At 46.6% G+C, this 17,926-nt stretch overlaps 1 protein-coding gene across 2 annotated transcripts; it reads right to left on the bottom strand.

The window, feature by feature from the left end:
- Nucleotides 1-2,124: 2,124 nt before the first annotated feature.
- LOC148817886 (syntenin-1-like) lies at nt 2,125-17,691 on the bottom strand. Of its 2 annotated transcripts, none has more exons than XM_088937165.1 (9): nt 17,196-17,691; nt 12,501-12,555; nt 11,690-11,783; nt 8,181-8,281; nt 5,696-5,857; nt 4,683-4,858; nt 4,020-4,191; nt 3,328-3,419; nt 2,125-2,880 (listed from the first exon to the last, which is right to left on the bottom strand). In XM_088937165.1, exons 2-9 carry the CDS (start codon nt 12,549-12,551, stop codon nt 2,826-2,828), a joined length of 903 nt encoding a protein of 300 aa, XP_088793291.1. In that variant the 5' UTR covers nt 12,552-12,555; nt 17,196-17,691; the 3' UTR covers nt 2,125-2,825. The 2 variants fall into 2 exon arrangements, with proteins under 2 accessions (XP_088793291.1, XP_088793292.1); XM_088937166.1 differs by lacking the exon at nt 17,196-17,691 and adding an exon at nt 16,982-17,058.
- Between the last annotated feature and the right edge of the window lie 235 nt (nt 17,692-17,926).

The following is a 17,926-nucleotide window of genomic DNA, read 5'->3' as shown; positions in this document are numbered from 1 at the left end:
GGCATTAATTCCATTCTTTTTTTCTGTATCAATGAAACAGTTTACGGACATGAACGCAGTCATTGTCTAGGAGTGATAAGCACGGCAGTCACTCTCCTTCCTAGCCCCACTGCTCAAGGCAAACGGGAATTATGGACACTTCCCGAAGCCTGGCAACCTGCTTGAGAAGGAGAAGGAGTTCCTAGTGACTCATTGCAACGGTTTGTTAAAGTACACTGTAAAACTGTAAAGAAAACCCAAATCTGGATTACACACGAGGCCTAGTGGGGGGAAAAAAAAGTTCAGGCAGATTTTAAGGTGTGCCCAGGCCTTGATGTTCCCTTCCTGTCAGCAGGTGGCACCACAGGCAAGCTGAAATACTGCTGCTGAGCATCGAGGGTAAGATATGATCCATCTTCATCTGGCAATAGAGCCATAGCTCATATCTGTGATATGTGTATGTATCAGCTTTCAGGTTTGAAGAAATTGGAAATGCAGCAGGGGCAACAGAATTTTTATGACTGTGAAATTATTGTATAAAATCTTAGCAATTACCCAACACAATGCCCACTGACTTGGAACAAAAACAGTAGGAGAATTCTTTCAAACCCTGGGAAATCACGCTGTATTTTTTAGCAGCTCTGAGCTTTTGCGGTGTCCGCTGGCCAGCTGGCCATGTTAAGCACTTGAAAGACGAGTGTTAGTCAGACACAGGCTCTTCAGGTGCATGTATTTCACTCTGGCTAGGTGCCTTTAGAATGAAAGATTGTACGTTTTTTTGCTTTACTTGTCTTTAGCAGTGGCACTCCTCGACTCAGACGGTCTCTGTGGCAGAATTTAGCCACGGCGAATCAAAGCTTTTCCGGTGGGACAGGACTAGAAGTGTGAGGACCAGGGATGACGTTTTCAGCAAGACTTGCTACCCTGAATGTGTCAGAATCTGAGCACCGAATTGAAGGCTTGTGCACGTTACCAGGGGTGAAACTGACTCGTTTTTTCACAAGTAGCTGGGAGTTGGTTTCAAGTGTGTGGTGGGTATGTAGAGATTTAAATTAGCCTGTACAACACAATACTTTTTATATTCCGAACAAAGACAATGTCCTGTCCTAGGCGAGTTTTGTTTTGAGATTACAATCATTCACAGTAGAGAAGTTACACTTTCCAAATGTTTTCTAGATGCGAACTAACAAGATGGGGGAATGCTGAATCACAAATAGGGGTGATCTCGAAACTGTTAGCATTCACATTAGGCTAGGATATAAATCGTCTTGTCTTTCTATGAGTGTTGTTGACATTCTGTGACAGTGGTGGTTAATTTATTTGGGATCCTTCCCAATACCATGTTCCAGAAGCCCCCCCTTCCCCATCAAGTCCAAAAAAAACTCACAAATTACGTAGTCCACGCTCTCTAGCAATCTATTTCTCAAACATTATTCATTGTGCCACAAAATAATTAACGTAGCATGGGAAACTCATTTTTCCCCTGCTATTTCTACGGTAAGGGGTCATGGTTTGCTGTACTGAAGGTTGAGAAAGGGAATTAATTGTTTCTAACTGTTGGCCTTAAGTCTCTTACCTATAAAGTGTTGGGGGGGGCGGTTCTGTTCAGTGTGATGTGCAGACATGTGATCTGTTCTCTGTTTGGTGGAAGGGGGCGCTCTCTGCCTTGGTCAGTCATGTCGTACCTCTGCACGTACAGTATGTATGTGTATATGCGTGTTTCTGAACATGCCCAAGCTAAACTTTTAAATCACTGGCTGTGTCTGTGAATACCTTTGTATCAGCTATGTGGAAACACATATTGGAGCTAATGTCTGTAAAAATAAAAATATGGCAGCAATATTCATCTGTACAGACATCTCCATTCATTTTGTACCATAGTCACTTCACCACACTATATAATAAAAGAACCCAAAGCCTATATATATTAAACAGCATGAAAATATGGGTGTCCTGTATTTTCTAATTTGCTCATGTGTACTCAAAAGCTGATCAATAAATGATAAAATATTAAGCACTATTTAGTACACTTTGTGTTACATGTAATGGGGGTGGAGACAGCACAGTGCTTTGCATTTCTGTCTCATTTCTTAATTCTCAAACATGAAGAAATTAAGAGTAACAGGGACTGAGTAGGGACAAACGTAGTTTTGAAAGATGTTTATTCTTTTAAAGTTGAATAGAAATCAAGAAATTGTAATACAAAGTAAAGTATAACAGCATATCAGAAAATCCCATCCCTGTGTAGCCATCAGTGGTTACACAAAATCTAAAAACATTTCCAGACATACGTAACACTGGGTTTACAGTTCCTGAAACAATGAATAGAATAAATGTTATTCACTTGTAATTAGCATACGAAGTCTATCTCCAGGATGAAAAGGCTATTTTACATTTTTCAGCCAGGGGTTACCTACATGTGTTGCTAGAACACTGTGCAATGAGACTAAACAAATCATTAATCTTACAGGTTCCTAATCTCAAGCCTGCGTGACTGCACAGACAATGCACCACACAGCCAGCACGTTTTCCATCCAGCACAGACTCAGATCGGCAGAAGGTTGAACAGCAATGCATGGGTGTTCAAAATAACATGGATAAAGGCTCAAAACTTTGGACACCGTGGTATAATAAAATAATTTGCTGGAAGGAATATTCGACTATCATCTACGCCTGTGTGTATAAAAAATAAAGCAGCTAAAAATCAAATCTAGAACATTCAGAACAGAAATGTAACTTGGAAGATATTAGGGTTGGGACTGTGGTTGAACACAGCAGGGAGTGGGAGCTGGAGCACCTGGATACCCCCTCGGATGTCTTGGTGGATGAGGCTCCTGGGCTTCTCCTCACACTTCAGGGATGGAGTGGTCCATCACCGATTTTATCAGCCCTGCAGACATTCTGCAAAAAACACACAACAGATCAGTCTCAGATGACGTCCAGCAGCCGAAGTAATGCACTTGCGTGACGGTTGATCCAAAACAGCACAAATCTGCACTCATTCATTTCTGCTGGGGACTTTCAGTGGAGAGACGTGGGTGAAGTGCCTTGCTCAAGGGTACAAGTGCAGCATCTCATCTGGGATCTGAATGCATTTACAAATCCAGAATCTTAACCACTGCTGCCCCAGTTCTCTGGTCCCTATTCTCCTTCCACACCTCACCTATGCAGAGAAAAACAGTGTATTTGATCGTTTTCTAGCAACAGCATCAAAAACCTTCAGACCGCAGAGCTCCTGAGCAGCTCCAGCAGGACTGCAGACCATGAAGATGCAGCCCTATAGTACAGATGCTCCTGCTGTCAGCCCAGCTGTGACGAAGTTGGTATTAATTCTCACGTCAGACCTACCGTTTCACCATGTGCTCAAAGATGATTTTAGGCATGACGGTGATGGTGATAGCACTGGAGGACGAGGTCAAAATATCCTTAATCTGAGGGTCCTGCAATCACAAGAGGGAACAGGTTCAGGAATTTCAGCAAATATGAGTCAAACAGGTGAGTAGCCCACTCTGATGTACATTACCTCCCTCTGAAACACCTCTTTGCCTTCTTTAGGCATACTGGATCAAATGCCTGTCCTTCAGAACATTAATGATGAGACACAGGCCATCAGATTTGTTTCCCCGATATGGCTCAACACAGACTGAAGAACAGTCCAAGCCTAGCCAATACCCGTGTCCTCTGCAACAGTAGTCCAGGACTGTCTGTAACCCCTTTTAGAAGGGCAGAATTAGAGCGGACACTCCTCCACAACCTCCATGTCTTTGACAGGTGAAACGAAACCACAGCACCCAGTGAAAACCCATATGAACACACGGAGGACATGCAAACTAGATGGACCTAGATGGAATCGAACCCGAGACCCCGGGGCTGTGATGCTGAAGTGCCCGCTGTCATGCCCCTGTGTTGTCCTCTCTCATAACCTGCGATGTTAAGACTCGAACCGAAATTTTCCCGTTCTCGAAATTAAAATCTCGACATCCCCGCGTGCGGACTGAGGAACGGGCGGAGCCGGGTGGCCGTACGAGGGAGTCCCTCACCTTCAGCCCAATGACGTTTTGCCCGTTGATCTCACAGATGTTGTGCTCGGTCAGGAGGCCGTTGCGGGCGGCCGAGCTATCCTTCACGATGGAGGTGACCTTGCCGTTCTTGAAGATGAAGCCAACGTGCCCCGAGCTGTCCTTGTGCATGGTGATGGTGCGCTGGAAAGGCCTGGGGAAGACAGACAGACGGACAGACTCACATGCGATCCGTCACAGAGGAAACAGGACTATTTCATGCACTGCGGGAGGCACACTGTCAAACTACAATTGTTATCTGGTAAAAAAATTACTCACTTGGTATGAACAAGTTTAAAAATTGTGCTCACAGCCTCAGTTATAGAACACCTCCTACAAACAATTCATGCCCAGGACAGCCTTAGTCACCAGCTCTGCACAAGCTGCACACACCTCCTCTTCCTCCTTTCCTACCTCCTACCAGAACTTTCTGAGTTTTTAGTTCTCTTGTTTTTCAGGCTGAATCGCATTTCTGGGCTCTCAATTCCAACATCTGGCTCGGAAAACAAAGGCAGGGGAGCTGAAGAGAATACAAACCTCTCCCAAGACATCCTTCCGAGAGGACGTTTAAGTTTTCCATTTATTCCAAGTTGCTCTCGGAATAAACATCATACGCAGGAGACGTAGTCTCCTCTAATGGCCTACCTGTCTCGCACGATGAGCTCAATCCTGTCCTCGGCAGCGACCTTCAGCATCTTGTGTGCCTTGTCTTGGCTCCAGCCTGCGCAGTTCTGCCCGTTGATCTGCAGGACCTGGTCTCCGAATCGCAGGCCAGCCAGCGCGGCAGGAGAGTTGGCCTGGACCAGCTGGATAAACACGCCCTGCAGGAGAGGAGCAACACTAGGAATGTCACTGTAGGATTTAAGATAATGAATCCTTTGCATTTGGATAACACTTTTCAGCTCCAAAGTGCTTTGCGTGTAAGAGGGGTGATGAACTCCACCACCGCAGTGCAGCCCCCACCTGGGCGATGAGGAGCCATCGCACACCAGCAGCTTCTCTGCACAGCAGGGCAGGCGGAGCACCAAGACATCACTTCACCGGCTCTACTAAAGGCGAGTAGGTCACCCTACTGCAGCTCTGGACTGAGAATCATGGTTCTGGAAGGAAGAGTCCCAACGGGATGGTCAAGAGCCACTCCGGCAGCTGCCTTAGTCTGCACAAGCCAGGGGACACAAGCTGAAACTAAGGGGGCAACACTTAAATGTGTTTTTCCCCCCAATCGGAAAACCAGGCAGGCAGGCCACGTTGTTGAAGGAAGGCTGGGTGTCGGCTTCAAGAGGCCACACGACGAGAGGCTCGAGATACTCGAGGAGACACTCGACGCGCTGAACTGCCTCCTCTCCCTTCCGTCGCTCTTCATTCACCCCCTACCCCCGTGTGATCACTGGTCTTTGCCCTCTGGACTCCCTTGGAAAGCTCAGCTGGGGCTTCAGAACTGAAGAACAGTGCTCGTCCCATCAGAGCCCCCGACGCTGGACCTCAGCAGCAGCACCCAAGCTCCCGATGCTCCCAGGAAGCCTGAATTTCACGCTGTTGGCACTAAAACTACCCACAGCTCCACACTGTGCCGGGAGCGCGGGTGGAAGGCCTCTCACTCCCATCCTCTCCCTCCCACCCCGAGGGCCTGCTAGAGCCAGCTCCGAGGCGCCACTCACGTTGTCGATGGAGCGCAGCCTCAGGCCCATTTTGCCCTCCTGGTCCTTACACAGGATGACCTCCCTCAGGCCCTGCTTGATCTCGGCGCGTCGCACCCCCACGTCGCCACCCGTCACAGGGCACACCATACCGCCCATAGCTGAGGGCGCCATGGCCACTTGCTGAAGAGAGAGAGGAAGAAGCAGAGAATGAATGGAAACTCGTCCTCGTCGGCAAGCGCTTGCGAAGACCGGCGACGTCATCCGTCTGTTGTGATAATCAGTCTTTCCATCTCAAGCATGTAGCAAACTTTAAAAGCATTCACCAAGGCACCAGATAAGCCTTAGCGAGAAGTACAAAAAAAAAGATGTTTTGAGCATCTGTTTGAAACTGACTGAAGTGTCACTATATTGTTACTGAAAAACAACAAGAAAAGGCCTTTAGGAAGCAGACCACAGATGGAAATGTGGAACAAATGTAAACAGATTAAGGGAGATCTGTTTCACTCTGCTCTGTGAGCACGTCTAGCCAGTACTAGGGGCGTACGGATATATAATCAGCTGGCGATTAGCCAGTTGAATTTTTCCTTGTAGGGGTGACTGGCTGTCGGGTGTTCCTGGTGCTGTAGCTGATAACATCCGAGATACGTCTGCTTGAGGTCATGCAGAACGTTGTGAGAGAAACAGCAGGATTGTAAACCTGCTGTACCGTGCAGCATGCGGTTAACATCTGCTGTTAAAGGCTCAAGAGCAGTTAATAGGACAGTTGATAGCAGACTATGTGCTGCACAGATGTTGCATGGAGGCCACACTGACAAAGGTTTCGGTACATCAGTGAAGTATTCAAGAAATGGGGGCTACTGGGAAAAGACCACCATCCTCAAGCAATTAAGAATAAAATCAGATACTGAACATCCCTGGTCAAAATTAAATAACCAGCTACTCAATTTTATTTATAGCTTGGGAAGATCAGCTATTTTGGTAAACACTGGATCCAGTCATGTCCTTGAATTCCTGAAGCCTTATTACATGTGTTTATGTCTGGCACTGTGTGGCCAGAATTGCCCAGTGTTATTTTATTTTATACAATTAATACAAATCACATACCCCCAGCCATCTTGACTTGCATTATTGCTATGAGTTTTATAACGTGCCAAGCTTGTTGAATCAGCTGAATTTTGTTAAAGAAATCTTAGTTGTTTATATGTATACAATTTCTGCCATTAACTAAAACATTACAGTCAAAACGCGCAATTTTATTTAATTTCTTCGCTCCTCCTAAAGAGATTTTGAATCTTTTCGATTTTCGACGTCCACAGCCCAGCGGGGTGGCGGTCAGCAACGAGAGCTTGCAGCGTGTTTGGGTCCCGGGATCAATTTCTGACTTGAGGCATCTCTGGTGTGTTCTCCACATGTCATCTCATACTGGTGAGATAAAGTAGTGTCTCTAAAGAGCAAGTGCCTCGTTCAGGACTGGATAGAGACCCTGGAAGGGTGCAAAGTCATTAACACAATCAACCAAAACTCACACGAATGCCATTTGTTCTTGTAAACGCAACCAGAAATAAAATGCACATACCAGAAGGAATACATTTTTATTTCAGCTGTACCTGCAAAATTACTAAAAATCAAAACTAGTAACTGTTCGCTATCAGGACTGGCCAAGAAAATCTTACTTGGTTCTCCACTAGCTGGGGCAGAGGAGGAAACCGCAGGAGGCAGACCAGGGTTGCTGCATTAGAGAATCATGGGAATTTTTATCATCAAATGGCTTTATATAGCACCTTTTCCGAGCCAGTAACAGCACAAAGAAAAAGTTGGCAGAGGAAATGGAAAAGATAAAAACATCCTCATTTCCTTTGAATTCAGACTGCCCCCCTGTCAGCTTCTCTTCCGTGCTGAGAAAGCTCTTGGCTCTAGCCTCATGGCAGACAGGCTTTTAGTGATCTGGAGAGATGAGTCAGAAATGCAGCAGCAGCAGCAGCAGCGGACCGCCGATGTGGTGCTGCAGTGCAGTGGATGAAAAGCTCAACGCAGGTATTTTTGTGTCTGCTTATCTGCGTCCGTTCGTCCAGTAACGGTGTGCGTGTCTCCCGAGTGGGGCCCGCCCATCCGTCAGAGAGCACGTGTACCGAGGTTCGTGCGCCGATCAACATTATTGCAACAGCGTTTACCGGCAAGTTAACTTTTCACAGAAGTCCGTCGTGCGGCTCCGATTTTATTTCCTCCTGGTTTTAAAGATCACCTTCTCAACGGAAAAAGAGAATGCTAGCTTAAAATGATTGATTCCCGTAACTCCCGTCCTTTATCCGTAAAGACTTCCTGCAGCCCTGGCTGAACCGAAGGGAGGCAAGCGTCTCGGAAGGGGTTTCAAAGAAACCTCCGCCAGATGGTTTATCGAGACAAAAAAATAAATAAAACTAAGGAAGGGGCTTGTAAAGAAGGGGACAGGGCACAGGTGCAACACGGAAGGCGGACACCGAGATTCAGCGACGCTCAGACTCACGTTGTCCGCTGCCGGGACCAGGGCCAGGTTATTCCGCACCTCGTCGCTGTTCAGTCTCAGCCCCATGTACTCGCCCAGCTCCTGCAGGTCCGGATACAGAACTGAGAGAGGAGAAGAACAAACCCCGTCAGCGAACCAGAATCACGCTACTCACAAGGTCACGCTCCTTCGTTCGTTTTGTTTCTCCAGACCCGTCGTGATGCTGTGAAAATGACCAGGTTTGGAACGCACCATCGGGAGCAACTTCCAAAAACCCATTTCCGTTTTAAAAAAAAGGAAAAAAAATAATTTTTCCCTTTTTAAAAAAAAATAATTAAAAACGTCCGATTGTAAAATGTAACCACTCCGGAATGAATCAGCCCTGGTGTCTGCGTCTCGGCAAACGCCACTGTGTCCACACTGAAGCATGAGGCAGCGTCCGCTCAGTCCACCAGCCAGAGACATTCACCCTTTCACACGCCACAAACTCTGCAGCGCCTCCCGAAAGGGTTACATTCCAGCCGGAGGAGTGACACGTCTTTCATGGATGCTGTCGCAATCCCAGAAGGACCTGGGAACTCACAGGGAAGCAGCTGACCAATCCTACCCTGCAAGGCCGCGAGCCCCTTACATTTCGCCACTGGGAGAATCCCAGTTACACAACCCAAGAGTATCAGACTCATATCATCCAGATTGCAAAGCTCAGCCTACACTTGGGGCGACGGTCCTTACCGGCTGAGCCAATCCAGAGCAACAATTTCCCCTCTTCTTGTTAACATCGTCAAACGATGGGAAGAAGAGGGTTCCCCCCCCCCCAGGATAACACAACAGCAAAAGACAGAGCGGGAAGTTAAGCTTTAGGGAAAATTGGAGGCCCTCTCTGCACACGGAGGATTGCCAGAATCTGGAACCAACACCCAACCCACACGGCTCAAGCTGAAAGCAGCTGAAATGCCTGAACAGCCTCCTCTCGTTAGAAACTCTCATTCCCGTGTTCTTATCAAAACGGCGACAGGAAATGATCAGATCGTCAAAAGGCTTTAGACCAGACATTGGTTTCCCACAGTTCGCTTGAGAAACTAAACTAAATGAACAGCCTCATATTAAGGGTTTTATGTTTGTGTAAAACATAACAGCAGAGCTGAAATAAAGAGGAAATAGGAAACCAGCTCTTTTTTTTTTCTTTCCATTTCTATAATGCCCCGCACTCATCGCTCGATCCCCAAATCGGATTTGAGCCACCACCCCTGGGTGCAGACACGAGTTTAAGACCTAGACCCCCCACCCATTTGGGTTTATCTGTATCTACAAATGACCCGTTCCGCTGGGGGTCTCGGGGGGCTGACGGGGGGGGGGGGGGGGGGGGGGGGTCGTGCCCGCCTGCTAGACGCCAGGCGGCAAGGACGTGGACACCGTCCAAACTCTCGCGTGTGTGGAGAGGGTCCGTCCGACACAGGGACGCTTGTTGTGTCAGTGTTTGCAAGAGGCTGGACTTGCGTAATAGTTTCCAGGCGTTCCCAGACCGCTCCTTGGCAAAGTTTCTCTTGTAGCAGCAGCAGCAGCGGCGGCGGCTCCTCCTCCTCCCCCTGCAGGCCGCCCTGGGAAGACGGGGCCGACACACACAGAGCCTGCAGGAAGCAGGTGCCGACTGCTGCCACAGAGAACCACTCGCTCTGCCCAGGACAGGCACACGCATTTTGCTTTAAGGGAAACTAAAGCAAATCTGTTTTTTTTTTAAAAACTCCCACACCTATGCCCCTTAGATGCTAGAGGTCTTGTTTGCAAGGCAGGAGCTGTCCTGAAGTGATTCACTACCGGCTGAGCCAGATGATAAGGGAGCCCTTCCTTTAGAGGAAGGACAAGAGGACAAGAGAGCATTCCCCCACCTACTATCTCCCCTCAGTGAGCATTTCCATTGTGGATATATCGTTTATTTTTTATCTTTTTTGTTGTCGTTCTGTGAAGCGCTTTGAGCAGCCACCTTTAAAGGTACTATATAAAAATAAAGGTGGTTGTTGTTATTATTATTATGAGCTTCTCACATGAAAGAGGCTTTAAGGCATGGTCGTTAAAATGAAAGTGATGTTCCTGAATTTAGAACTCACCCAAATACAATCTGGGCTTCAGCCTAAACTAATGTTTTTTTCAAAACTTTAGTGGGGTGGGGGGGGGGTGTAAAGGACTCCTTTGTCAAAACTCGGTCTCTTTAATTCCTTCAATTTATCACTTCCAGAAAGGGTGACAAACAAGGCAGTGTCCATTCCATTAGTCAACAACATCAGTTACACCAATTTACAAATTCTGAGGAAGGAGCAGCAGGCTTTTGCAAAACCAGAGAGAGGCCAGGCCAAGGGAAGTCTTGCAAAAAAAACAAAAGCTTTACTATGTCATCCCCAGCTGAATCCTCATGTGAATAACCCAGATGACTTCACAGACAGTGTGAGAAGCTTTTATGGCACTAAAGAGTTAAGGCTGTTATACATCAGAACGAGACAACTTCCTCACTGCTCCTCCAAATTGTCAAACACCCCTGCAGGAGTACATTACAGCAGCCCACTCACCCTGCAGCAGCCGCGCCGGGCACCAGCAGACAGTGCCCCCTCTGCCTCCATCTCTCTTCGAGCGTAGGCCAGAAACAGCACAACTCCCACGGCTCAAGCGGCTATGGCTGCCAGCAGTTTCCATAGCAACCATCAACAAGCTCCAAAGGGGAAAACAAAAGGCCCAGGCCTTTCAGCCTCTGTACTTCCGTGAAAGAAAGCCGGGCCAGCAATAGCACCGCGGTTAACCCATTCGGCCCCCTTTCTACGGCTTGCCCCCACCCCGTCCTCACTTCCTGTCCCTCTCGCCCCAGGCTACAGCACCTACTGGGTGCATCAGAAATGGTTCAGATGCTTCCAGGAGAACAGGTTCAAACCCCACCCCTTGCCTTCTAAAATCACAGAAATGCTGCAAATATTACTATGCTTGTAAGGCACAAGGAACACTAGAGACAAAGAGTGGGCCAGTCAATACCTAGAAATGAATGGGTATAAAGATGTGCTACTCTGTACCCTATCCTGACCCGGTCAATAGCTCTTGAACCGCTTTCTGGACTCAGGCTTCAGTCTCAGTTATGATTTCTTTTATGTGGATCTTTGCCCACGAAGCAATACGAACTGCTGCTCCACCATAGCTTCCTGTAAACTCTCTCTCCCATCTCCCAGTTATCAGCTGGTGATCGACAAGACGCAGGCCAGGAACTAACAAGCTCATGGAACACGAACCCTCCACATGCTTTGCATGTAGCGCAAACACAAACCTTGAAAACAACTTCGCTTTTGCATAGTATCAGATGCTAAAGCATAAAATAATTAGGAGGAAAAAAAGCTTACAATACACGTTTCTTTTTTTTTTTTGCTCTTCAACACCATACACAGAAATTGAAGAAATTGAAAAGATCTCGGTTTTTCCACAGTACAGGTAACAATAACCTACACTAGACCTACAGTGATGGAGGCTGCTGAGGCCGGACACATCCTGGGACTAACCTGAGCTCGGAGCCCCCAGGCCGGCAGGCATCTCCTCAGGAGCCCCCTCTGTGATGGCTGGGGAGGACGTCTTCGCGGCAAAACTCGCCTGTGCCTGAGAAGGAAGGAAGGAAGACGGAGGAGAAAACGGTGAGATCGAGAGGCCAAACAGAGAGTGGACAGAAGATGACGACGCAGGGGCTAGCTTCCTGTAAACCTCAAGATAACAGGACACCAGCTGTTTAAGCCGGTCATCGCTGGTGTTCCTTGGGGCAAACACAGCCCAGTTCTTAAGGGATGCTGGGGCACCTGGTTTCTCCTCTGCCTCTGGTCTTACCTGACCGAAGCAATTTCCTCCTCAAGTCACCCGGTATTTTAGCTCTTAATAAATCCAGAATTGAAAACTACTCCCCCACGTTATGGGGGACATTTTCTGATGTGGGCAGGACACGCACACTGGCTTTACTTTACACAGGTACTAATGGCATCAGTAGTAGAGGTGTACAGCTGAATTGGAACCTGAGGAGGAAGTGGCACTTGAGCATTCCTGATATTTGAATATCAGTCACAGCGAGAACAGCACGTTTACAGAAGTCCAGATTAAACGAGGACTTTGACCCACCAGCCGATGGCGGCCCCAGCCTGGGAAGAAGCCAGAAGCCTTTGAAAATCAGGCAGCTTCCATCACGCAGTGGCTTTTTCCATCACGGCTGCAGGGAGGGTCAAAGTTCTGATTTAATCGGAACAGCCATCGTTCTGGCCCGCCTAGAGGGAAGACAGCCGACGAGCGAGACTAGATGCCGAGGAGCCAAGACTCGGAGGCCTCTTTTACCTTCATGACCTTGTCGACCTTCAGGTCCTCAAGAGAAGGATACAGAGACATCTCGCTGAAATATAAAAAAGGTGAAGACTCGTCAGTAAGCAATCAGCAGATCACAGAACAGCCCATGAGCTTTTACATTTACTGCACATTAAATTATAACAGGGGAACGGATTTTCAAAGTTTCCACAGGTGAGTTAAGAATAAGCACTGCAAAAAACCCAGATTACCTCTAATAGGACTGACGAGCAAATGCGATTTCAATTTGGAATGTAAACCTATAATATCATGGGTTACTGGACGATCACAAGCAGCTTTTTATATGAACATCTAATGACATACAGAAGAAATGGTGGTACTGTGCAACAGGCAGTAAAAACGTGTTTGTCATCTTCAGTGGACACATTTGGGAAGAAAAAAAGGTTTTGCATTGGAATGGACGTGAGGCAGAAATATAATCTTGTTTTGTCTCTAGATTATGGAATTTTTCAACACCAACAGCAGCAGAGTTTTTTTTTTCCCCATCTGAAATGGCTGTCGTGGAACACTTCCTGCAATCTTTTCAGGGCGAGTTTGAGGAAAAAACTACCTTCATTTTAAATAACCCACCCTAAACACATTTTCCAAATTCCTTCAATTAATTACAAAATTGTCCTTTTTTAAATGAATCACAAGCATCCTGTACCGCAAATAAAAAAAAAACTAATAAAACTGAATATGTGGATTCAATGGATTCAAAAAATGAGCTTTAACCGAGAAGCGGAAACAACCGCACTGCCCCCGAGCGACATCATGCAACAAGTATCTCCGTGAATGACAAGTTTTAAAAAGCTGACAAATCAGGTTTTTTAGTTTTAGAGAGAAACACTGAGAGACAAAAAAACCTGACTCTCCTTTTTGCTGACACCCTGATTCTAAGAGGGAAATTCACATTTTACAGCTGTTCATTCACATTTTACATTCATTTTTAAGATGATTTGACTCACTGCTCAAAGGGTGGTCGCGATACTCAACGTGAGCTTCTTCCATCTGGGTGCCAATTTAGACCAATTCAACTGCAACACAACTGTTAGCTTTTATCCCCACAGTCATTAACCTGCTTAATTTGGACAGCTGATTGGATATTGTACTTGACTGACACATTCATTTGTTTCGTGCTCATCACACATGTATGTTTCTTATTTGTCGATGGGATCATGTAGCGTTGACTGTGTTGTGTTAAGTCTTTGACCTTTACCTGCCTGCAAAGCAAATTTCCCATCCGGGACAAAAAAAAAGGAAGCCAGCAAATAAAGTCTTGGCACCGAGCAGCACAGCTTACTGAGAAACTGACACCGCAGATCAGGTTTGTGTGCAGACCAGGCCACCACCTCCACCACAACAGAGTACATGCCCTTGCTGCAGAAATGTTTAAAAATTGTTCAGCATCCATCCAATACTTGGTAAGGCTGATGGCAAGCCACAGTCTATCCCAGAAGCACAGGGAGCAAGAGGGGACTACAGTCAAGATGTCATGTCAGTCTATCGCAGGGTGCACACGAGACAAGGTGATCCTAGCGCAGCATACATTTCCAAGGTGAAATAAAGCTGGACCACTTGGCAAAAATCACAGCTGAGTGCTGGGAGAACATGCGAGCTCCACACAGAAGGCACTCCACATCACAATCGAACCCAGGACCCAAGTGCTGTGAGGCTGCTGCCCTAAAGGCCATGCCACTGCGCTGCCCCACCCCTCTCCTCCCCTCTAACCTCTGCTACCGTAGCCACTGCAAGGCTCCCAGGCACACGCCTTGCTAAGCTACCTTATACTGTGAGTGCTTTAATTCGGAGTCACGCATTAAAGACCAGAAGAATCGATGAAGAGATCAGTTATCTGCGAGCTGTCAGCAGCTTCGAGTGCCCTCAACCACTGATCTCTCCGGACCTATAGATGGTAAATCACAAGAAGAACCCGTCCGTGTTTTTTCTTGTTCCGTTCAAGAGCTGCACAACTGGATCCCCGGAGTCTCCGCTGCCAGCTCGGTTTCCTCTCCGTGTGAAAGAGGCCAGCACGGCCTCTTCCCCTGGAGCACAGCGCTAATATTCATGCTAACCGGGCAGTGCTTCAGGGCTTGCTCGGCCCCATCAGAGCACTTTAATCCCCCCATGGTGTTCTAAGATTTCACCACCACCGCCCAAATCCCACTGCAGCCGAACGGGACCTCTCCCAGCAACACGGTCACCAAGGCAGCTTTTCCCAGCTAAAAATGTAGGAGAATGAAGCAGACTGCTCTGCGGCAGCTTCTTCCCCACCGTGAAATTTCAAATCTACTACACAGCATTCCCCCCCCCCCCGACTCCCTGCGTTTCATAACGGACCCCGGCGCAGAGCTGTCTCTGAAGTCACACCAGAGGTTAAGAGCCAAAGAAAATCAAATCAGGAAATAAGGACCTGATTGATCTTTTGCTTCCATTGTGGAGGGAGTGGCGTTTAAGCAAAACCAGCACTAAAAACCTGCCCATTAGTCATGCTATAATGGCGCTTCAGAAACTAAAGTGCACCTTAACTGTAATTCCAGGAATACACTACGGCTAAGACAGAGCCTGCATTAGAATAAACAGTGAGCTCATGGAGCACATTACACAGTCAGGCTCAGGATCCTCTGGGAACCCCTTGCGCTTGTTACATCTCAAAAACACAGCCAGTGCTTTCACAGCAAGTCGCGACACTCGGCAAAAAGGCTTCAGGTGCACTGGGAAGGACTTCAAGGCTTCATGTTGTGCTTGAAGGGGGGCTGTTGTACCAGGAAAGTGGGAAGAAGCATCATCTCTTGTGTCCAAGAGGCCAAGCGAGGCTGAAAACTGACCAAGAAGGAAATGAACTAAAGAGACACTATAGCATTGTTATCTCTTTTAGAGGTTCTTCACGGTGTCCAGTGTCCAGCTGGCCACCCTCATGACTGCCCGAGAGGTGTGTTCAGCTCCCGAAGACTCAGTCCACGCACAGACGGCCGACGACGGTCAACGCACTGACCAGAATTTTCACAGGGCCTCCCAGACGTGCAGAGCACGCTGCAGAGCATGTGCGCGTCCTGTGATTTCCAGACACAGGCGCGTCTTCCAAATACCCAGACTGTGGAAACCACATCGTCCACATGGCGAAGTCCTCTGAGCCTCTTCTTCTAATTCCAGCCCTGATTTTTATTCAGGGAATGAAAACAAAACGCTAGACGGCACCCACTCTCAACACCCTCCCCACACGCAAACAAAACGGGAATAATCCAAGATCTCTGTTGACGCATATGGCACGCATTTTACAATCTCGATGTCCACATTTTGAAAAAAAGGGTATTGAAAGATTAGTCACTGGCATAATAATTTGGTGGCAAATAAAGGTTTATTAAAAGACATGTATTGGGAGACTGCTTGGTTTTGAATAAAATATACTGATGCAGTGCATCTTCATTATAATTAAAAACAGCACAGTACTGTACATGAAACCGGAAATTCAGCCCAGACCAGATGAAATAACTTCTGAAGTCTTAGAATATACAAGCACTTTTGAGGTCTTTAAAATCCATCTCCAGTACCTTCAGAAGAATAAAACCAGAAAACCAGAATTCTCAGAAGTCATTCTTGTACAAACTCTGGATTTCTCATCAAGATTGCCCCATTTCTTCTTTTTTTTTTAAAGTACCCTCCCTGTTCAGTTAATTAAATGAGAAGGTGGAAGGTAACGTAAACAAATCGGATTTAAAATTCTGGTACAAGTGTTCAACATCCTTACAGACGCTGAGAAAGTCAACCCGGCGGACGTCTTCAGAATCACCAGTGAAACTCAAACCACAGGGCACAGGAGGAAACTACGAGGAAGTAATTTTAAAACCGAGGACAAGGGACACCTTTTCTCCGAAAAGGTTGCAGGAGTTTTGGAAAAGCTCATGGTCGTGGTGTTGATAACCCGGTTTATTTCAAGACAGATGGATGAGACCCTAACTACCAAACAGACTGGATGGGCCGACTGGCCTCCTGTCCTTTGTAATAAAATAAAATAAAATGATAAATAAACTGATCATCTACAATTTCACATACCGCATATTTTAATATTCCCTTCTATGTTCATCATTGAGAATATTTCAGTTATTTTTAATGTATTAAAACGGATACTGTACTTTAAAAAAAACAGGAAATCTCAGACAGCGACACGGGAGTCCAGCTGTTGCACTCCGGTGACTAAACACGTATGACGATCAAGACAGAGAGAGAGTCAGTGAAACGTTAAGTTGTTTTATTTTAACAACCAAAAGAAAAATAAATATCGGACGGTCGCAAGTCTAATGAAAGCGACAGTGAGGGAAAATAAATCAACAACACGCAAGAAACGAAACTTGAAAAAACAAAATCGAAAAAGGTGCCACTTGACTGGAGTGGATTATTTTACCTCTGTCCAAACACCGCGGCAGACTCTCAAGATTCAGACTGATACATTATTTCGTTACAAATCGGGACATTACCGTCATAAACAGCAAAGCTATCGGAAAAGGCGAATCTCTTTTTTCTCCTCCTTTGTCTGCCGGAACGGGAACACGAAACTTAACTCGCTGTGAGCAAAGACTGAAAACTTCCACGCCAGCCTGGATACAGAAGAGCCTTTTGTTCTCTCGGCGTGAGCCAAAATAAAACTAAAACCCGGTTTGTCGAGCACATAGGAAAAACAGGCAAACTTACCTTAAATGCGGAGCGAAGCCGAGGAACAAATTCAAGAAGCGCAGGCAAGAGGAAAAAGACCTTTTGACAAGGCAAACTACACCAAAAGCGGTCTCGACCCTCCTTCTCCAGCAAGTAACCCTGTGCGATAATTTCCTGCTTTAAAATCAATGACGTACTTGGACTGCCAGGGCATCAGCTGACTGTGTCACAAGGAAATTAATCAGTTCAGGAAAGCTTGTTTTTACCCCCAAGAAACTCCAGAAACACGTTCGTGTCGGTATTGAACACGTGGGGGTATCCCCAGGAATCCGCGTTTCATATCCTCATTGATGACAAATGTCCAGATATTGCAGGCTTTGTGGTACAGTCATCCAGTCTGAATGGTGCGACGTTAAGTACAGTAGGTGGATGCTGAATTGTAGTTTTTTAGGTACAGTATGTATTGCTACACGAATTTATCGCCTCTTGGCGCCGATAAATGACTTCACATCTTCCTGCGCTGATATTAACCCCCAGTTTACTATTTTTAATGGCCCTCCCCATTCCGTTACATTGTTTATTATTCTAAACCACGTAACAAAACACGCGTGTGTACAGATAAAACATTTTACCTTTCCACCTGTAGACTACAGAGAATATTGGTCGCATGTAGCGGCAACCACACCTAAACGTAGCTCTTAAGGAAAGGGACTCGTACGATAATCCCTGGGTTCTGTCAGAATTGCACGTTAAAAAGATGGTTTTTGTAA

This window comes from Atractosteus spatula, chromosome 19 (genome assembly GCF_055471065.1).
Source record: "Atractosteus spatula isolate fAtrSpa1 chromosome 19, fAtrSpa1.hap1, whole genome shotgun sequence".
Taxonomy (NCBI): domain Eukaryota; kingdom Metazoa; phylum Chordata; class Actinopteri; order Semionotiformes; family Lepisosteidae; genus Atractosteus; species Atractosteus spatula.
Note: the sequence above shows the minus strand (reverse complement) of the source record. Positions and strands in the feature narration are given on the sequence as shown.